We start from the raw sequence: 23,746 nt of genomic DNA on the forward strand, positions 1-23,746 counted from the left end.
GAAAATGTTGATAGAAAGTCAAAGTGTGACCTAACAAGAGCCAAATCACCTTCTTATTGATTTTGAACATAGTACAGTTATTATTTCCCTCATTTACACTTAATTAAAAGAATGAGTTAGTACATAAATCGAATTTGTAGAAAAAGGTATTTACAGTAATTACCAGTATGCAACGCTTTTATATATAAACAAATTGTTGTATGTATATATGGACACTCTTGCAGGAAACACAGAGAGAGTTGAGAGTTTTAAGTTGTTCTACCGTTGCTGCTAAATTGCTTCTCTTTTTCCCACAAAAATTGCTATCTAAGGTTCATGTCAATTTCCTACAATTTGTGATACAGCCTTTTTCATATTTCCAAATCTGCAGTAGCTTCTCATTTAACTAAAATGTTTTTTCAGGTACAAGAACTGGCTAGTACTGATATTTTATTGTGTGAAATGGAAATGCCTCCAGCATGTATCATTGTTTCAGCAAAAGAGTTTTGGAGAAAAAATAAGAAAAGAAAAAAGTGTCCTTTGGGATTTTAACCCAAACAAACACCTGTATTGTGTGGGCATTCAGTAAAAGTACATATTTGATTATAGATGTACTGAACAGACTGTAGATGTAATTACCTCGTCTGTTTTTATTGCCTATCTGCTATGCTGTCAGTTTACATTAATGGAAGCAGAGATAATCACAGCAAAACAATCTGCATATTGTCTTTTTTATTTCATACTCAAAGTGTTTTTTTTTTATTAGCACACACTCTGATGTTGTATCAAGCACACAGGCTGGGGATAAATGAAGGGCAGAACTGGTAAAAGATTGGCAAAGGCATCATGAAATGATGACATTTCGCTGTGAAGCATATATGTATCTATACATTACTGTAACACAGTCGGTTTTCCAACTTTTTTAAGTTATCTGAAAATTAAAAAATCTTTCAGTAGTATCCAAGTGTGGTAACATATGGTTGGAGCAATTGTGGGAATTATCTGTGTCATCTTGTTTGGACATATTCAATTTGGGTCTCGAGCCCCTGTGGAAAAAAGTTGAAAGTGGGTGATTTGGGTGATGGAGAGGAGGTCCAGATGGCAGAGCAGCAGTAAGATCAATCATGCTTGATGCATTTTTCCCACTTCAACATGCAGACAGATGTGAGTTAACTCAGTAATTGGGTTTACTTCCAGGTTGTGGATTTCTCTTGACAAGTAATAACACCATAAAAAGAATGTGCAAACATGCTCACAAAAGCTCTTAAGTGTGCATTGTTTGATGTGTTATTCCTTCCTACCAAAAAAATTACCATCCATCATCTTTCCAGGTTTAACAGGCCACAGAAAAGAAACTGTTTATAGTTAAGTTCATTTTATACATAAAGATGTACTTGCAGGATATAGAATCCTTTCTGCTAATGCCAAGACTAAACTGATGAATCCTGTGGCCGTATAGTACAAAGAAAGAAAACTGGAAAAACAACACATAACTATCCCAATAGTTGGGAATTCAATTTGTTATTAGATTAGCTGTTAGATTCATTAATTATTTGAAGGTTACTACATACACAGTTTCATTTTCAGTGTAAGTAGCAGTGCCTGACTGCAACACTCAGAGTGACCAACTGATGACCCAAAGGTTGAGTGACCACTTTATGATCACAAGACATTTGCACAGATCACCAAGTGGCAGGCAACCTATATCCAAAGGATTGTGGTCCAACTTGTACTGTCTGAAGACATAGATTAGTGAAGGTTAGCTAATAATTGCTAATTCATAAACATAGACAGATTTCCGACACATTGCAATCAGTCTGAGTTAGCTAACTTGTCTGCGATGTGTCTCTTTGCAGTAGGGGACTCGACTCAACTGGTTGTTAAGTGATTTTATTTTGGTTCTACACCTTTTGACTCAGTGTACACTATTATACTATATACTGCCTGGTGCCTACTGTATGTCATTTTGCAGTTAAACCATCATCTTGCAGCAACTACATCACTACTTGTGGAGAAATGTCTCCACAAACCTTATGTACTTGATGTGAATTTCTGTGTAGATAGCAACAGATTTGCAATGTTTACTGATTTATCATAGTTAATTCCCAAATTGCATGTAATTCCCCAATCCTCACCATCTTATTGCCATTTTATTGCTGTCTTAACACAAAATTAAAGTCAAGACAGCAACTGACTGCGATTGGTCACACACCTGGTCCCCATCTTCAAAGCAGCAATTTCAAAGGCAACGAGATCATTGCACTTGATCGCAGTAATTTTGTTCATACCATGGTTTTTCCCTAGTATGAATGTAGCAATCTGTTGCACCATTTGAGTTTTCAAAGTTTGCCAGTACTATCGAGGAAACTAAAGTCATGTGATAGAGAATAGCGGTGGGAATCAGGAAACACTGACCACAGTCTGTCAGCTCAGTGGGAAAAGCAATTTCGATTGACAGCAATATTTTTATTAAAATATGCTACTCAATATCAGCATATGAGTATCTGTTGACAGTTCCAAGATAAAGTCTTCCAATATTTTGCAGTGCACCTGTTTTGTGACCCATACAACAGATTTGAACACAGAATACATTTCTTGACACTTCAGTGTGAAAGTCTGTTAAAGGACAAAGGTTCAGTTATATCCAGTCACTTGAAAATGTCACTTTTGAGAGGCTTCAAACTGCACAATGTGTTTCAGTGTCTTTAATTTCTGAATTTCTAAAGTGTTTCAACTGAAAAATGGCTGAAGGTAATGAAAAATATGATGTAGTGTAGCGTATTGCAGAAAGTGAGCTTGACCCAGTGTATCATCAGGCAGTTGGTAACCCACTTTTACTTTGCATTTTAAATGTTTCTTAGATTGGTGTAGGGATAAAGCCGGTCCCATTACATCCAGAATGCCTTTGATTGCAGTCATTCATTATGCTTATTTTAAAAGTTAACATTTTATCTGGAGTATTAATCCCACAACAGTACGTTAGTTTGCTCAAAGCTATTTTTTTCTCGTTTTGAACATTACAGAGGATTCACAAAGTCTTCCATCATTCAACGACCTTTAATTCTGTTTGCAAGTTGGATTGAGCTTTATTTTGCCCTCTAATGTAGGTCATGTCAGATGAATAAAGGGCCTTTAAAATGTGCCACAGCCTGAATAAAGAAAGTATAGTCAAGGCTCAGATGTGAGAGGGGACCTTAGCTGTACCGGAGTCAATAGATCTCAAAGATAGAGGTGTCAACCTTTCACATGCTCAAGCAGTCTTTTAGCTATTACTGCCCAGTGTGCTGAACCTGGCCTGTGCCATTTAGTATAAATAGAGGGGAGAGAGAGAGAGAGAAGTGGAATGACAATAACCAGCAGTATAACCAGTGGCAGGGACTGAAATTCACAGACACGTCAGTGTGCCTGGATTTGTCATAAATATAAGTGTGCATTTTCTTTGCAGCTTCAATAACCTTTACTTTGAAGGGAGTCTGGTTGTTCAATACATAACATTAACATTTACAGGCCTTTTCATGAAGAGCAGACAAAAGAGTCTCTAATCACACTTTTGATTATTCAGTAATATAGAGAAATATACGGTGATGGAATAATACCTGCACTGTATGTGAGTATATGTATGTTAGGTAGATAAAGGATATATAGTTTCAGGTTATTTCAAATTAAATGACTAGACTTGAATAAATTTGAGTTTAATAAAAACAAAAGTTACTTATTCTTATTACCTAAAGTTAGAGTTAGGATTGGAAAAGTAAGGATGCTATGTAAAAATGTCATAAATTCTAAAAAAATCAAATCATCATCTAACTATTTACTATTCAAAGCAAACATATCATTTTAGTCTTTTTTTAAAGTAGCAGCACATTAAGTAGAAACTTAAATAGGACATCCATGACACAAACGTGACAGTGGTTCAGTATGTAAAAAAGTGAACGGCTGCACTTTTGTGCAGTAATTCTTCATCCACAGATATTAAAACAGATAGATCATTGTGATATATTTTTATTTCCAGTGTGTTGAATGGCTTCCTGGGGTTTGACTGAATGCTTTTTGCCCTGTGTGTGTACTGCATAACAATATACCTGCTGGTATGTAAAGCTGTATAGTAAAGCGAGCGGTGGATTATGAATGGCATCTGTGCTAAAAGCAAAGAAACAACGCTAAAGTCAAATTGCGCTATGGATGACATATGAGATGGAGGCAGAGTAACCTCAGTTGGTGAATTAAAATGTCAAGAGCGTGGACCTGTTTCTGTAGGCCTGCGCTCTCATTCATAGTCAGCGAGTCTCTGTGCACGTTGGTGCTTTATGGCAGCTGGGCTGTAAGAGCAGAGAAGAGCCAATACTCTGGAGGCAGCCTCAATGAGAGTGGAGCTGGAATCTGGTGGTAGATCAATGATAATAAACGTGATTCATTCAAGATGGTGCTTCCTAGTTATCGAGCGTGGCTCTGCTGTGGCGTGAAAACCGCAGTAACTGGCAGCGTCGAAGACACGCTGGAACCTGCTGCAAACAAATCCAGATTTCAGTCTAGGTACGAGTTACTTGTACAGTATCTCCTGTATAGAGCGGACCTAGAGTCTTTCTTGTTAACTGTTTTCTGGCCAGTTAATTTAGAATACATTTCACCCATTCGTGCTACAATAGAGCAGCCATTAATTTCACTTACTGCCTCACTACATCTTTTTATGAATTTTCAGGATGAATGAATACTGCTCTCTCTCTCTCTCTCTTGCATGCTCGCTCTCTCTCTCTCTCGACTTGATGATCTGTTGGCTTGTTTGGCATGGAGCTCTGGCAAGAACCTCCTCACTTTATAAATGCTGGCAAGGGTGGCCAAAAGATGTACCAGATGGCACCACCCATATGCAGTTTGCCCTTTGGCCAGGTAGACTAATGAATCCTTGTGAGAGTTAATCTGGCATTAGACTCTCAGTGGGCGTAGAACCCACACTTTTCCCACAGCTGCCCTGAAATATTCTTGAGATTTTGTGTTTCCCTTGATGTTTTTTTTTAAGCTTTAGAGATAAGCTAAATCTCTTTAGCATTTTAAAATTACTACAGGTGAAAAGTGTGTTACCTATGCAGTATCACCTTTATGATGGACATTTATGGATCTGTCATTGATGTGAGCTATATTGATGGTTCTGGATTTAAATTGTTGAAAAATTTTATTATGCTAAATATAATCATGATATGTAATTATGCCAAAGTAAAACTAATTCCGCTGCCTTATGTTTGAGCTGTTTAAATGTGCTGTGCTTTCGACTAACATCTCCAACTTGACACAATTAAACCGACAGTGCATACTGGAGATGTTGGGAGCACAGGCTCACACAGACTCATGTACTGAACCTGTTGGGGCTCTTAAATCCAGACTGTAGAGGTCAGAGGGGAGAGGCTGAGAAAAAACAGCCCAATAGGCCAGCTCAAACTGTGGAAAAGAAGAATAGTACCGCGATGTTTCGTTTTCTTTGTTGCATCAGATTCTTCGCATAATGCGATCTACTATGTTGAAGTGGATGCCTCAGGACCTCCTTAACTTCAGCTTTGATGCTTTATCCTCAGGTTTTCCTTTGAAGGCTTATCATGAGTTGGCAAAGTGACTGAGACTAATCGAAATTCATCTGGGCAGGCTATGACTATTGAGGTCCCCCACCTTGTAGCACAACAACACAATATACAAACTCACCCACCGGAAGACCAAGCAGATCGGTTACTGAGCAAACACCAGTGAGGGTTGCATGCTCATGTGTGCCTCTGTCCACTATCTACTTTACACCATTGCTTTGCATTGAGCCAAACATTTCTTTTCAGTTTTCCCCACTGGCCTTGATATTTGTTTACTTTCTGTCTATGAAGAAAAAGGAGAAAAATATTTCAGCATTACAGCCCAGGTTTTGTAAATACATACTTACATGTAAACATGTAAGTATGTATTAGGTTTCAAGCCTTAATCTGAAAATCTAACATAAGTAATCAGCTACTCACTGGGGTGTTCTCAAACCAACCAAGCTTTTCAGTAGACACTGTGACTGCCGAATAAGCGGTGGCTACTTGTTGAATTTGGTGTGATTACATGTCATCCTTTAAAATATGCAAACCTGGTTCAAACAGGAATTTGTATCAGCTAAGCATGTCATTTTACCTCCAGCTGATACAGCTGCTTATAATTATGAATAATTTAGCACTCGTCTTCACACGTTGCAAAAAAATATAAACTTATCAATTTATAGAGCGCATCTCTTTTTTTCCTTGACATCCAAAAACAACTTTATAACTAATTTATAACAGAAAATGTCGGCAGTAAAAGAAAAAAGCTGTCATAATAAAGTAGGATGTGTGGAAAACTTCAATAAAATGGTGTGGCTGTCAATAATTTGATACCTCTAGTCAAGAAAACACTTGTATGTGTGAAGACAAATCTTTGTATTTGTTGTGAGGAATGGTTACTTAGTCTTGTAAATCTAAACCTCAGTGGCAGTCCTTAATGACACTTCTAAACTCAGATCTGTTGCATGTCACCAGGGAATGTGCTCCAGTTGTTGCGTTTTTAACATCACACGGCTGCCTAAGAAACTGTAGGCTCTGCTGCCAATTTTAATGAACCACTGTTAGAAAGGATAAGAAATGTGCCATCCTTTTTGCTTGCCCATTAGGCACGATTGCAGCATATGCCTCGCCTGCATGTGAAACCTCAAACACTCTGAGTGCATGCTTCTTTAACATCAAGGGATATGAAGCCAAAGGGAACCGAGGCCATATACATGGCCGCTGAAATAAAGCATGCTATATGAAGTTAGTTCTTTAATCTGTGTCTGATCATGCCTCCTGGTCATCTCATCTACTTCTTCCCGCTGACCTACATATTCCTAGTTAGCAGTTAGTCTGTGTGGTTGGTTAAAGATAGATATCATTTAAAAATCATCTTAAAGTAACATGTATAATGGGTTCAGGGAACCTTGAATTCTGTGAAAGCGTCTGTGTGGTTGATTGCATGTTAAATGGGCATCGAACGGGCCCATCTGTCCGTTGCCTGAATCTAGTCAGCAGTTTCACCTAATTATAACGCTACGCCTCAGTCGTGTTTTGGACATCGTGAAGATAGTGATCGAGAGCAACCAAACACATCTGCACATCAAAGAATCTGAACGAAACAATGAGTGTTTGATTGCATATGCAAGCAAAGCAATATTTCTTTTGCCTTATTTCTTTCTGATTAAGAAACATTTGAGTTAACGCCAGAACGTTTCACTGTAAAATCCCCAAAGAAGATTACCATTTGTCCTTAATTATCTTGCTTTCTGTAATTACCTATATTTAAATCTCTAATCAGCTCGTTCTGAAAGATGTGCTGCGGCGCCTTCTGACATCTGCGCTCGAGGACAGAGTGGTACATTAGCAAACTGGACTGGGTTGAACACAGGGGCGATTCTAGGATCAGAGCTTTGAGGGTGCTGAGCACCCAGAGAGCTGCCCAGCCAGGCAAGATAAACTTTACTCGTCACGATGAGTCGTCTTCCCCGTGTCTGTCAGTCCCTGCATCCTTAAACGTCTCCAGTTGTCCCGAGTTCCCTGTGACTGTCTCCTTGGTGCATTTAAACCCCTGTTCCTCCCTGTCCTCATCGTCTGCTGTCTTCGTCTCTGTTATCAGTCATCATAATTTTACCATCTCTGAGTAAGTTTGTAAATTTCTTTATTAAATGATACGATTCTTAAATTCATCAAGTCTTTCTGTGCCTGTGTCCTCGTCACAAAACATGACATCACTGTTTTGTACATTTTAACACAATTTAATCCCCACATTTGTGAAAGAAAAGCAAAACACTTTTTTTAAAGTCTGTAACAAAACCATCAAATCTGATCAAGGTTATTTAAATGCTGCAAACAAAGAATGGATTGGAATAAAAAAAAATACATATGGTAACCTTAATTACTGTGGGAAAATGATGAATGATGATCATAGTGAGTAAGAAGTAAACTGATTGCATGAGATTCACTTTTAATGTGTATGTATAATACAATACAGATATATGAAAATAGACTCCAAAAATAGAGTCCTTGAAATGTACAAATGTACAAAATATTGATAGATAAAATTATAAAAACGAAGGCAACTTTGCCTATGGTACAATGTATGAAAAGATCTTTACTGAAGATACTAATATGGCTCTGCAGATTTTTTCTTTTATTTTAACCTATGTCGCCTCACCTTGAGATTGGCAAATCACTTTTTGGTGATCAACTGTCTCAAGCAGTTTAACAGTTTCTGTTGTGCCTGTCGCTATTCCCAGTGTGTTTTTTTTACCTGGTTCTTCCTGACCTTGCACTTTCTCCTCACGTTCCCCTCTTCCCTCTCTCCCTCTTTGGACTGACAATCATACACAAATAGATTGTATTCAATTGGATGAAAAAAATTACATTAATATGAAAAACCAATACTATTAAGATCACTAATAAAAAAAAGTCCTCTCTCAGTCTACTTTCAACCAAAAGGCAAATAACCAAACCATATGAACATCTAATAAAAGATATAAATATTGAAATACTGATCAAGATCATTTGATTTTACAATATCGGCACATATGACAAAATAACCAGCTTCTCTCATTCCATTTCAAACAGGACAGTGGTAACAACAGCAGGCTACAGACAATTTCAAGTTTTAGATTTTAAATAGGCTGTATACATTTCAATGGGAGCAACGGGACGGTCAAATGTCGCTGATTTTACTACAGAGCAGGACGGATTGTAGGGTAGCAAACATCGTCGGAAAACATGTTTCCAACACTGCAGGTTACCTGGGTGTAATGTTTTTCAGCTAAAAAGAAACATGGCCTGACTCCTACCTAACTATATAAAGAGTAACTGAAGGTTAAATGCAGCTAACATGTCCTGTTTTAAGCCAGGCACTTACACACTTTTGTTGTTAAAATGTTATGTCTCAAACAAGTACTGTATGCTTTTTATATTTTTAGTAGTGTGTCACACAAACAGTAAATATTGTCAAAAAAAAGTAAGAAACCTTTGGGGGTGCTTTGATTCAAAAATGGCTAAAACCGCCCCTGGTTGAACATATGAGTGAAAGCTTTTATCTTCCTTTTATCCAGTGATTACATAACTATTTGCTCCCAAGTAATCTGTGATTAAATGCATCATATAGAGTGTGTGCGTGTATGCTTGTGTGTGCTCATCCATGGTTTTGATCATGTTAGGAGTATAATGAATCAGGCTGGTGAGTGCATGTGCCAGACCTAAAGCTAACTTTGTTGTTTTACATTTGCATGGGAGCAGGCTTCTTTCTCTATGTATGAAAAATCTGATAGAACACCATCATATTAGCACTTCTGTCAGCGTTGTCACCACAGGCTTCTATACAGTATGCAATTCTCTGCTGCTCACTTCGTCAAAGTCAAACTATACACTCATTTTTTCCTTTGCCTATTAGGATGTCAGAAATAGATTAGGAGTTGACAGATATATTTTATTCAAGCCAATATCAAACACAATAAGTGGTAATCCAAGAGACGGATAAGTGATGTTTGAATCAATATAAATGTACAATAAAATCTTGAAAAGAACAAAAATTCCAACCGTTTGCTGAAATGCATTTGTTTGTTTATGCTGTATAATCTTTAATATTTATGCTGAGGGCTTTGTGGTAAAGTGGTTAGCACTGTTGTCTCACTGCAAATCTAATGATTCAAATCTAATGGTTGGCTGGGGCCTTTCTGTATAGAGTCTGGATGTTCTCTGTAACACTCAGTATTAGACTGTGACACTAGACACTTCCACCTATTGTCCAAAGACATGCGTGTTAGTATAATGAGCGATTAAGCTAACTGGCTATCGATATGTATGCAAGGCAAATAAAATGCTAAAGTGCATTATGGTTATATATGTGGAAAAATGAATGCGGCTTGTAGTGAGAGGTGAGGAAAACCAGAAAAAGTGTTATTCCATTTAATTATTCAGAAATATTCAGTCCAACTTCAAAACTAAGCTCAATGATTATCAAAGAAATAAATCACAGGATTCTATTTTTTCTATTTATTATTTTTTTTATTTTGATAATACCGGCTATTTCACCTTTGAAACATGCTCTGCATCAAATAGTACTCCTCAGGCAAAAGTTTAACAATTTAGCTGTGACATTACTTAAGATCACAGGCAGCTGCATTACAGACAAAGTGCTGCATTTTAAATACATTTTATCGAGAATTTATAAAATGCGGAGACACTAATGTCTTTTTAATAAATGTCCAAAACTTTCAGCAGCAGCAAAAGGTGTGGCGCCGTTACTGATTTGGCAGGCCACTTTAACAGATGCCACAGATATGCGCTGGGATTGTTCCCGACTTTTCCGCTTGCCCCTCTTCACCTGCAGTGAAATTATGTGTCACCCTCCCCACCCCTTTCATGCTCCACTTTCATGCAGCTCTTTGTAAAAATCTGTATTCTCACTATTTATGTGAGAAAACAAAAACTTTTTATTATCTCTCCAAATGATTTTGAATTAAATGGATTAGCTATGTTAGATAAACATAATGTTGCTTCATTATAAATGTCACAGCGCATGAAGTGCTCTTTTTTTATTAAAAGATTCATTTAAATGTTCAGCTACAAATGGCCAGACTAATTTATATAATCGCTGTAAAGCTATACAGTATCTTACAGCTTTGAGAAAGGTGGAAAGTGGGTGTCAGTGAGCTGTTGCCAGCTAAGTAGGCACATTAGTTCCTGTTATTCACCTAGTAAATATACTTTTATAAGAAGAACCTTTGAGCTTTTTGCCATCCCTGTCTTTTTGTTGTGTCCACCCCCATGTCTTCATTTTTGTTGGCACTGCTGGTATTGAGTCTTACAAGTTTAACTCTCCCTGACAGAGACTGCACAAGTGTGATCTCGCAAGTGTGCAGCATATTGACAGCATGGTTTCAAATTCCATCTCGGGTCCAAAGCAACCAGCTAGAACAGGACAGATATGGTCTAGTGAGCCAAAATCCCATCTAGATTTGGGGACAATTACCTCCAAAGTTCACTAAGGTAGGCTTTTATGTTTGCTTTTTTTTCTTTTGGAAAAGAGCACACACACACACACACACACACACACACACACACACACACACACACACACACACACACACACACACACACACACACACACACATTAGGAAAATGTGCAGCAAAGTTTTATGCATAAAAGTATTGAACTGGGCTTTTGATGAAAGAGAGAAGGGAAAACATGTGAGATAAACTCAAAGTAGCAGCATCATAAACATGCAGCTCACGCCGTGCCTGCTTCTCACAAACTTCTATTTTATGTTGGTTTACGACAACAGTTTTCAAAACAGGAAAGTAGTTGGATATGTCAAATTATGTGTTTATACCAAAACACGACTGAGAGATGAATAGAGTGGTGCACAGCCTATGAAAGCTAAAAGCACCATGAATTCCTTTCAGCTGTCATTCACACTTAAGGACAGCTTTGTCTGTTATTGATTTTTTTTTCTTTTTTTTTCTTTTCTTTTTTTTTTTAAACGCTTTAGTGGCCAAAAGTAGTATTCTACCTGCATCGACAAGTAAAATTCATTTATTGCATCAACGGAAACTTCAGATTGAATTTGACTTACTTCAGAGTCACAGAGCTTCACATAACAGTGAGGAGAAAATGCAATTTTCCTCAGCTTATCCATCATTTATGACAATAAAAGTTTATATTTCTGTGCCTAAGTCATCCTAGAGTAGTGTTTCATGCCCGTGTAATTTAAGGTGCCAAATATGGTGTATGGCTTTTTCTTTCTTTGGGACATTAGCCAGCCATCTGATACCATCTTCATAATTCCTTAGCTCCTCAGTTTAATAATGTCCCTGTTTAAACAATATGACTGACAATGTTGAACTACACTGATACTTTAAATACCCCGTGCTTCTGTCAGCGAGAGCTTAAATGCAACCCAAGCTAAAAGACATGAGTCTTGGCTGAAAAGCCGAAAATACCAAAACTTTATGTGTAAAAACTATTTACTTCACTGGAACTATATCAGTATATCATCTCAAACTCTGTTTTCTTTGGTAGAGATGTACATTTTAAATGAAGCTGCATTTTTATTGTTTGAGCTAAAATAAATAAATAAATAAATAAAAACTATAGCAATTTAAATTTAAATATTGTAACAAAATTCCATATATAAAAATACACTCACTTACTGGCAGCTGGATACTAGCAACTTACTGTTAAAGGTGTTTACTTTTACTGTAAATTAAATTACAGCAGCTTTATTTGCTGTAAATTAAAGTTCCTGCAAATCCTTTTTTACAGTTGGTTACTGGCATCCAGCTTTCAGCAAGTTACTGTAAAATTTACAGGTTAATGTATTTGTGCTAATTAACTTTCCATACATCTATTTCCCTCGTGAACCTGTCCCAGTTGTCATTGGACAAGAGGCAGAGTACACCCTGGACAGGTCGCCAGCCTGTAGATTCAATCCATATGCATGCGCTTGATTGAATCCCAATGTAGTGGACGTTATCTGCAGCTGTTACTTTGTTAAAAAATAGGACATTGCTGCTTAGTAAAGAAACAAAAAAGCCTTAAGGAATCGCCTAATAGAAAGTGAGTGGTGCATTTCAGCTTATTTTGTGTTGTAGAGTTTGGATGCTGTGGCTCGGAGCCTTGTGCATTACTCTGGAGAAACGAGTTTGTGTTGAACTGTTGATGGTGCACCTCATTACTGTAGCTTGGTGCCTCTCTAAGGACTGATTAAGGATTAAGCACATTTGAGAGTGCCAGCACGTACATATTGCATCTTCTTGTTTCATTATCTATACACAGCTCCTTTATCTGCAGCTTACTGTATATGCATGCAGGGCGTCAGTGTGCCTGCCAGTGCCTGCATTGTGTTCCTCAGAGGAAATCCTACAATCTCTCTGTTCTGTCCTCCACTGATAAATCGATACTCATTTCATCTTTCCCAAATGTTAATAGATAGAATGGGAAAAACACAAATATTTTATGTGACTGCTGGCCAGACCAAAAAAAAAAAAAAACTAATAATGATGTCTGATGCTCTCTGCAGAAGAGGAAATAAAATACTGCATGCATGCAGAAAACAATTACATACAGTATGCATTATGGTAATTTTTTTCCAAAAAAATTGCCCAAATATTTCTTGGGCAAAAAAACTAATATAATCATGTGATGATAACTGCTGGTGTGTGTTGTTGCAGGAAGACAACCAGATGAAAACTCACATTCGGACCAGTTTAAGTGTTTGACAGAAACTAAGACGCTGAGCTTTTGCTTGTGTGGGAGGACTTTTTCCCCCCCTTAAACTTTCCTATAAGGTTGTGTGGCTCTGGCACAAAGATCACAGCAACAACTTTATAGGTAACAAAAACAAAAACCACAATTTGATAAGTATTTTTGTTTTTAATTTAAAAAAAAAAGCCTAGATTTTGGAATTTAGCAACACTTTTCCAACATTTTTTAAGTTTTATTTTACATTTTAGTTTATTAGTAATGGGAAAACCTCTTAAAATGGGTAGTAGTATGAAAGTACAAACTTCTGTGCAAAAAAGATGTATGTACACACCACTCACATGGAGCTCTTAGTCACTTTTACTGATTAAAGCCTCTGTTTGCATTTAAGCATTCGTTTCGGTTTTTGGCAAACAATTTTTTTGTTTTTTCTGTGGATCTGGTTTTATATTTCATTTATTAACTGGAAAATTAATTCTGGCTTGGTCATTTTTATGCCCAAAATGCTAACATTAGTTAACATAGTTACTTGTAGATTATTCATGTAAGTCTGATATGCAAGTAAAATGTCAAATTTCAAGTCTGGTGATATTGAATATACTTGACTGATACATTTAGTTTATACTAAACATATTTTCCTTAATGATTAATTATTGGAATAAATAAACCTCATTTTATGGTCTTTTGCAGATAGTGTTGTGCATTATGGGTGTAGATATAATTTATTGATTTCATCAGAATAATTTTCCTCATCCCTTTAAGTAAATCAGTATTTTTGAAAACTACTCTATTCACCATGAATAATCCACAGATCTGAGACTAAACCCCTCACTTTTTCAGTGAAAGGATTTTCAGATGTGTGGCATAATTAAGTGATTGTTACCTTTCTCGAAACCCAGTAAAGTAAAACTTTTACTCATTTACAAAAAAAAAAAAATCTAGTGTGAATTCTCCAAGTTTTGAAAATTCTTCAGGCCTTCAGTTCCAGTATTTCTCTTTGTGGATCTTGGAGTCATTTCATTGGTTTGGTATACACTTTTATACACTGACGTCTGAGTGGACTCGAGAATTTTTCTCTAACTGATGTAATAGTCAAACACTTCACAGTTTATTAAATTAATGCTTCAAAATCAAATTATGTAGAAGACGACGAGAGTCCAAGGCTCTGTAAAACATCTCATTACAAAACGCACGCACAGCATCTCTTATTTTCTACTTAGAGGGACTACAACAAGTATTTCTTAACTAACTCTCACTGATACCTAAAGGTTGCTGTGTAATTTTGTTCGCAGTGTAGAAAGTTAAAAAGTAAGCGAGCAAGGCAAAAAGAAATGCTGCTATCCTTGAGTTAATATCACTGTAGTCAGGTGGCATGTGAAGCCTTAATGCTGGTGATTTTACCACCCAACTATGTAAAATAACAATAAGCCCAAAACATTTTTTTTAATCTGAGTGAATCAGTCTTTAAAATAAATCTTTTAAATGTTGTTCTTATGCCAGCAACAGCGCACCAGAGTGCATGAGATATAGTGTAAAAAGAAATATTGAGAAATTTAAACATTTATATTAAATGTTATTTTTGTGATATGTAGAATATGGTGTGAGTTTTTCAGCTCTGCCTAAATTAACTTTCATTTTAATGGACTGTGGGAAATAAAAACTGCACAGACGCACACAATACACAGTCACATCTGATATCTTTCGCTGGCTTGCCAGCCTCTTATAATGCCTCTGATGCTCCCCGGCACCTAACAGTGACCATGGATACCAGCGCATCTGTGCAACACAGTTGTTCGCCGTAATCTGCAAAACAATATTCTCATCTCTCAGTCTAGCAACTTGATATTGTTTTGGTCTCATCTTTGCAGCAAAGTTGTTTTTAGGAAAACTAAAAAGTTATGATAAGTTCATTGTAGCCTTCCTGCTCTGAACAAAAGAGCAAACACGCACAGTTAGTAACGAGCTGGTGAACATGATGGAGCATTTGGCAGCCAAAAAGACAAATATTTCATTCCAGTTTTGATAAAAACCACGAGCAGAACAGAATGGAGAGTTAGCTTCATCATGTGTCAGATAGCATGACTTGAAATGAATGTTAATGTTGTTCGGTATGTGGTGAATGTGTAAATAAGCAATTGTTTCCATGGCAAAAATATGTCAGTGTTCATTTACAGCTTGCTGTGCCAAAGTCAAGACATCGTAAATTAATCCATGCAGTTTAATTAAATGTTTGGCTGATGTCATAGCTAAGGGCATGCTGATAAGAGCCTTGAGACCAATTTGTGGTGTTAGGCTATATAAATAAATTTCCTTGACATGACTTAGCACTGTGCCTTTCATTTCATGTACATAATATTCATTAAAGCAGTCATTATTGCAGCACTTTGCTTTGTGATATAAGGGGGATTCTACATGAGGTGTAGGAGCTCTGCTATCACAGACACTCTCTGATTCATGATTCCAAATGACCGACAAATGTTTTCCTACCCCGTTTGTTACGGTCTGGCCCACTTTGATTGCCTCAGTGATGAGAATGACAAAATAACAAGAGAATTTTGATCAAAGACTCGGTTCAGCCTTTTCGAGCATCTGAATGTCGAGGCGGTGACGTGTGTAAAAATGCCGCTCTGCCTCTCTGTCTTCCTCAGGTGAGCACCTGCGTGTCTGTCCTAAGGGATACACCTGCTGCACGTCAGAGATGGAGGACAAACTTAACCAGCAGAGCAAAGTGGAGTTTGAGAAATTGGTTGAGGAGAGCAGCCACAAAATGAGAACAACATTTGTCTCCAGGCATAAAAAGTTTGATGGTAAGTTCCAGTAGATTGATTTGTTTTATCTATTTAACATGCAGAGACTGTGATTCATAGAAATTTATATCCCAGACACCACCTCTCCAAGCTGAATGTACTGAGACAAGCACTGTCAAACTTGTAACTACAGACTTCTGATGTCATGATTAATTATTACTTTGACTGTTATTAATAAGAAATGAGCTTATCTGGTTTAAAGATGGTTATTCTGGAGCCTTGCTATTACACTTGACTTCTTCACTACAGTTCTGCATTATTTGGATTTTCTTTATCTTCAGGGCTTTCTAGCTCACTATGATGTTGTTCTTCCTTATGCACATACACTGTGAACTACTGACATTTTGACAGTAAAAGATGGCACTAATGTGGCTTTTAAAAATATTTTCATTCTAATGAGCCTGTCTGTATAAGCAGGGGTTAAAGTGGGATTTTGCAGGTGAGAGAATACTAAGTTCTGGTGAAGCAGTGCAGTCTGGAGAAATGACTCACTCTGCAATAAATCATATAATAATATATATATGAGCTCCAGTACATGTGCTTTGTTTTTAAACCGGCTGTGATCAGCTGACCTGGTCTGATGCTGCTTTTGAGGTTTCCTACTCATTCTGATTTTAGCCATCTACATTCTACAATATACAAGCAGATGTTATATGAGCCATCAAGGCAGATGTCTGATTGCTAGCCACTATGAAGCTGGTATAAATGTGGAATTTGGCAAGTGTTACCAAAGAATATCATCAGCTAAATGCAAACTGACTCCTAGCCGAGTCCTGTTACTCAGCAGCGATCTTTTGCTTTATTTGGATGGTTATTTTAAAGCAGTGTCTGAATTAACCTTGATTTTCATAGTCAAGAAGAAATAAAAACTGTATGCAAAGAATCTCTGGTCTGATCTTATAAGTATAGACCATGGTAATGAACATGTGTAACCGACCCAGAGTATGGGCCGGTAAAACAGATTAAATGTTCCTGCAAAACAGGGAAATGATGAGACAGAGACGACTGGTGAAGTTTCTCTTTGCCTCGCTTCTGCCATATTTATTTATACAATCACATGTATTTTTAACTTGCAGCATCACCATTCTCTATATACAACAGAAACAACAATAAAACCGTCTGTACGTTCAAGCTGCAATACCACGATCTTTTCATGGGAAACAAGAGTACTTCACGTGTAGTGACCTTCAAATCATTTACTCGGCTATTCTCTCTGAATGACAATTCAAAACAATATGAAATGCATGTTCAAATACATTTTTACCTCGATTTAACTCTTAACCCAAATACCTATGTATTCTGATTGTTTTAACCAACATACCAGTGCTTGGTCTTAAACCAATTTAGCTTAGTAGCTCACAAATACATGAAAGAGTCATGTGTATGCTGGCAGGCTTAGCTTTAGCTTTAACATTCTCAAAATCACTTTTCAGAACCAGTAAACAGTCGTTCTTCACTGCCAACAGCAGATTAACATTCATATTCACAAAATCAGGACACGACAAGGAGCTCATTCAGCTAAAACGACCTGAAATAAGTGGAGAAAGGAAACCAAAATGGCGCCCGCGGCTGGCTAGGCTTTGGCATTTTTTTCCAGTCCTTCTACTTCATAAAACGTAACAAATAACAGGGTTTACCCGCTGATTTATACCCTCACATTTAGCTGTGTTTCTTATCAATATTTTACAACCGTTTTAATATAGTTTTACCGGTTACAAACCTGCAAAACAGGGAAATGATGAGACAGAGACGACTGGTGAAGTTTCTCTTTGCCTCGCTTCTGCCATATTGGAGAGGAGGACCTATGACCTCGCTATTCTGTCTCACTGAACAATGCGCCACCCGGAGGCTGGGGGGTGCAACTACCTCATTAAACATAGTTCACTTCGGTGACAAATCTCTCTTTCTTTTAAGTACTACTTCTGATGGGATCACACATTAGTGTGTCACACATGGATACCACAGTTTGCCCTGCACCAGTTCTGCATAACTGTAAACTGTAAAAGAACACTGCAAACAGCCCAGTTTACCCAGTTTATTCTGCACATACTGTCCAATACGGCATTTGAATAACATTAAATCTATGATTTAATCTGCTTTCAAAGATATTTCCCAATATGAAATAAAGATCTAGATTTCTATTACTGTCCAGTAGCTGTAGTACTGCAGTATATTGATAACGTATGGTAGCACTAAAATGTTTGCATTTTTTACTGATATTGACATTAAACTTGTTGCAACCTCATACTAATAACATAATGTTGTTTGATGCTTTAACATATTTAGATAGTATTACTGTATCATAATACTGATATATCATAATGGCCTGTATGTAATTGAATGTTAAAAGATTATTAAGGCAAGCTTCAAGTAATTTGTTCCTACAATTGAAATCCTAGAACCATGTCATGAATCAAACACAGGTGTTATGGTTGTTTTATATTACAGCACTGAGATGTAAACAGTTTATACGTGTCTATACAGGCTGAATGATGACCCAAATCTTCAAATTATAGTTCACAAAAGATTTGTTGATGAGCAAATACAAGAGTCAGAGCCTTCGTAAGCGTGCTCTGTCGCCACCATAAAACCTACGGAGGGAAACGGCAGCCTAAAAATGAGCATAACTTAAAATCCTGACCATATCGCCTCTGTCAGTGCGCCCCAGGGTGGCTGTGGCTACAATGTAGCTCGCCATCACCAGTGTGTGAATGTGTGTGTGAATGGGTGGATGACTGGATGTGTAAAGCGCTTTGGGGTCCTTAGGGACTAGTAAAGCGCTATACAAATACAAGCCATTTAGCATTTATATGACAGCTCAGCTTAGCTGTCTTTGATAATAAAGCTGTTTCTCTGAAAATTAATTGAGATTCACCTTATTAATGACATTCAGCTTTCAACAATATTTTAATTAATGCAATGATAATGTTTGGTTAAATGTTGATGGCAATAATATTCAACGTAATGTAAGATAGTAAAACAAATATTGCTAATGTACAGTTTCCCTTAAATGTTAATTATTGGGACATATAATGGATGTGGAGTGTAACCTTTTCTCATTGAAAAACAAATTTGAAAGTGCTTCTAATATAACTAGATAACTTCATCATATACAGATCCACTGTCTGATTCAATTAATTTTTTTAACCTTTAAATATTTATTTTATTAAACGTCACTTGCAGAGCAGTCCTTACCTTTAAATATGATCTGTCAGCTTCTGCTGTTATATTTATTTCCTCTATCTTTCTCTATCTCTGAGAGTAAAATTATCCCATGTCAGTGTTTTTTTTTCTCCCTGGAAAACAGAGCCTTTGTACCTTAAGCTAGCAGACAGATTGTGCACCAAGATGCACAAAAACAGTTTGTGTGTTCACTGATATTTGTTGAGCTGTTTCAAATCCTGTATCTGAGATAACCTGCCACTTAAAGAAAAAGTTGCACAGTTATGCTCTCTCCTCTTAAGTAGAGGTAGATAGATGCTGATATACGGCAACAGAAACTTTATTGACATCGACAGCATGAGTGCATGACACGGATAAGAAGGAAAAGAGGAGGCATGCAGCTGGAGTCATGACTTTACTGTCTCTGTGACAACAGTTGAAAGCACTGCCAGACTGTATCAAATAAAAAATGAACTTGCCTGATAGTATTTAGTGTTAAACTGCCTATTTAATTACTCATTAATCGAAGGTGTCAGAACGTTGTTCCAGGTTGTTCAGGCCCACTTTAATCCCTGTATAACTGCTAGAGCTCACAGGGCTTTAAACCAAGGCTCCATGGTGTTTAATGCCATTTACACTTGTGTTTCTGCTTGTGCCATCCAAGGCTTGCTTTTTTACACTAACTAAAGATATCATGTATTCTTTTGAACTAGTCAGATGGAAAAAACAAATTGTAGGTGCACTGTTTTTTCCATAACTAATAATAGTAATCTGTTGCTTGAGTCTGGTTGTAGCTGAATGCTGCTAATGTAATTGACCAAGCATTACCTACATTTAGGTCCATACGTTTTTGCAGAGTAACACAAATCAAAGAATAAATGCACTGACCAGCTCAGCAACACCAAAAGACTTGAATGACCACAGAAGACAACTAAGGTGGATGATCGCAGAATTATTTCCTTGTTTAAGAAAAAAAAACTTTACAACCTCTATTCAAGTCAGGAACATTCCCGAGGAGGTGCAGAGGGTTTACACACAAGAATAGGCGGGTCAGACTAGACTTTGTCAGGAAACGTCTGATATAGCTGGTAAAATTATGGATAGGGAGAGACTTATGATCTGAAGCATACTACATTATCTGTCAAACATGGTGGAGACAGTGTTATGACATGGGCATGTATACTGCCAGTGGAACCAGGTGATTAGTGTTTATTGCTAATAGAAGTAGCAGGATTACTTGTGTAAAAAATATACAGAGCTTTACTCGCTGCTAAGATTCAGCCAATTGCAGCAAAACTGAGTGGACAGCATTTCATGGTGCAAATGGATAATGACCCAAATGACCCAAAGCAAACTGCATAAACAACACTGTCTTTCTCAAGGCAGTGAAATGGGATAGTCTTCAATGGCCAAGCCAGTTAGCTGATCTTAACTCAACAGACGATGCTTTTCAGTTACTAAAGACCAAACTGAATGCAGAGAGGCCCACAAACCAGCAGCAACTGAAGGCAGCTGCAGTAAAGGCCTAACAGAGCATCTGAAGAGAGGAAACCATGGGTGTCCAAGGGCTCTAGACTTTAGGGATTAAATGACTGAAAAGGATTTTTATCCAAGTATTAAAACAATTCTTAGACTGTATTTAAAATTCCATTAGCTCGGGTACTCAAAAACCAGCAGGATTAACTTTCTCCACTGTTGTTAGCACTTGTACAAGTAAAATGTGGTAGTTGCTGGTGTGTTATTGGTCCCATCAGCCTCTGTAAGTGGATGGCTGTGTAAAGAAGGGACTGTGACAAACAGTTTTTTACCCAGAGATGAACCTCTTTAGCTTTGGGGGGTGAAGTGAACAGCCGACCACGCATTCCTCACTGCAGATTAGAAGCTCACTGCCTCGAGTGCCTGCCGTTTTTAGCATTGTATAAGTATGAGGCGATCCAATTGTGAACAATTGAAAAACTATGCTGGCTTTCTGGAAAAAAAAGAAAAGCTATTGTGTACACTCCGTCTTAGTCTGTATAAACATCCTTGAATATAAATATTTTTAAATGAAATGACTGCTTAATTTAACTTTATATTATTCTACTATATAAACAAAAATTAGTTTAAAATAAATTTGTTTATGCAGGTTGAAGAGGAAATGAAGGACCTTCGGTACAAAATATAGACACTAATGAATCTTGAGTTAGGGCATTTTTGTCATCCTTGGCTGAATACATGTCTAAAATCCTCCCTGTGTGATACGAACTGAAAACTGTGTAGTGAGTATAGTTGGAAGAAGCGAGAAATCGGTGTTCTACTAGCTAAAAACATCAATGGTAGTTTCTTTCAAATTTGTTACTGCCAAATGTTAAATGAGCCATCTGACAGGTTGGCAGTCAACTGAGGACAATACCTGCATGTCCTTGGAACAACAGCACAGTAGAAATTCAGTTTTTATTGTTTTAACTGGTAAAATCAGCTTATTTGTATAATTGTTAGACAAAGACTGAAGGCCTGATAAGAGATTGTTTTCAATGCCTAAATGCATAATTTAGATAAAGGACACTAGTCATGTGTATAAATTAGTTGTCTGGTGGTGTCTTTTTTCTGCAAGTGCTCATTTAGGATAAACCTTCACTCTTTACCGTTGCATACTGACAAGATCTCAGACTGTTATACTATGTCGTTTTCTTTGAATCACACACTTACATCAGTTCTAGAGAGCACAAATATATGAAAATGAATTCCCACATTAAAAAGATCTTGTAATTCACAGTTTTGTTGGCTCATATTGAAGCTTTTTTGAAAATGTATGTAATTTCTGACCCCGCAGTCTTGGTTTTGATTAAATAATATAAATGTGCAGCAGAGTTCTTCTTCTGTAAAAGCTTAATAGGTAGCCACAGGTTATGAAATTGTTGCTAGGTTGTTTTAAATGTTCAGTAGAATAGTTTGAAGGCAGGGGCGTATTTCTACATTAATAGCACCATTTCAGTGACGTTGCCTCTAGAGCAGTGTCCATATTGTATATCTGTGCGTTTATGTGGTAACACTGGGGACACAAATCACTCGTGCAATTCCACCTTCTACACATGCCCGTATCACCGGGCCACTCAACATCGCATCCCTTCTCCTTGCGTTAAGCTCCATCCACCTCGTGGGGTTTGAATCATCCCTCATCAATTTTACATGCCCTCATTTCTGTCCTCAGTTATTTATAGGGCCCTATTATGAAAACCTTAACTTACTTTTTGATTACTGACTGCTTCCCTTGGAGGCCTGTGGGTTTTGATGCATTATTGAGCAATCCTACTGCCATGAATGACTGTTGCACACTAGAATTTAGGCTTGGGTATTCTGCAAGTCCAATAATCCGGCTGAGGACCCTCTTACCCCATCTCTCAGTATGCCATATATTCTCCCAGAGAGATTTGAAGTTCAGTAATATTCCAGTCCAAGACAAAGAACAGGCTGTAAGAAAGGAACCTCACAACCAGCTTTGCAGTGCATAATGCAAATCTCCATTTTTTTCCCCACACAAAAATTTACTTTTATAATTCTCTGAAATTATTAGTGTTCTCTGTTTAGCCTAGTACGTGCCCTAAGGTAACTTGAATTAGACACACAAAATGTGATAAATATTTGCAGTATTTATATGTGAGCGCAAAAGCTGGAGAGACACTGAAATACGGAGAAAGAGACTCTGTGTATGAAATAGGCAAAGAGGGAGAGAATTGCATCGCATCTGTTAAAGATTAATTGCTGAGGATGAACCATGATAAAAGGTGCCTCATGCTCAGTCAAGTGATTTGAGATTGAAAGTGCTCCACAGACTCACTCTCTCTCTCTCACACACACACACACACACACACACACACACACACACACACACACACACACACACACACACACACACACAAAGAAAGAGAGGGAAAGTGATCCAAAACAAAATAGCAGATATAGAGGATAGCTGGCCAGTACCTTTGGTATCCCACAGGCCAACCTCTAGAATGTAAGACAGGTACTGAGGAACCAGTTGAACATTAGGAATAAGATCCAAGCCATCAATACATTTGTCCTACCTGTCATCAGATACCCAGCTGGAATAATAAGCTGACCATAGGAGGAGACAGATACCACAGGTGCTAAGACATGAAAACTCCACAAAACAGGCTCTGCAACGAAAGTCCAGAACCCTCAGGCTCTACGAGCAATGGAAAGCAGGATGGCGAGTATGAATGAGTGTCAGAGCCACAATCCAGGATGAAACACGGAACATCCATGAATACATCAGGTAGATGGCACCTCGAGATGAGGCATTCCAAGATTTGCTCAGGCAGCTGAAGACAGACAGTGGATGATGAACTGAAGGAAGAACTCATAAAAGAACTCATATCATCAACACATACAGGGGACCACTGTGATACGTGGAAATCCCAAAAGACAGCAACATCAGGAATGAGGAGCACAAGAAAATAGAGACCCCCAAACCAAAAGATTGACCCCAACAGATTCCAGGCAGCTTCTCTGCAGAACACTGCAGGCCTGGGAACATTGAA

General features: G+C 37.6%; 1 protein-coding gene across 2 annotated transcripts in view; it reads left to right on the plus strand.

Annotated features, from left to right (window-relative positions):
• Positions 1 to 23,746, plus strand: part of gpc6a (glypican 6a) — a 191,964-nt gene that overhangs the window by 12,869 nt on the left and 155,349 nt on the right. For both annotated transcript variants that reach the window (XM_085403116.1, XM_085403125.1), the window contains exon 2: positions 15,888 to 16,046. In XM_085403116.1, the coding sequence (XP_085259242.1) occupies positions 15,888 to 16,046 (159 nt within the window). The remainder of the gene's footprint in view (positions 1 to 15,887; positions 16,047 to 23,746) is intronic.

The sequence above is a fragment of the Rhamphochromis longiceps genome, linkage group LG1, assembly GCF_057381845.1.
Source record: "Rhamphochromis longiceps isolate RC_006_pf linkage group LG1, R_longiceps_female_GT1.1, whole genome shotgun sequence".
Lineage (NCBI taxonomy): Eukaryota > Metazoa > Chordata > Actinopteri > Cichliformes > Cichlidae > Rhamphochromis > Rhamphochromis longiceps.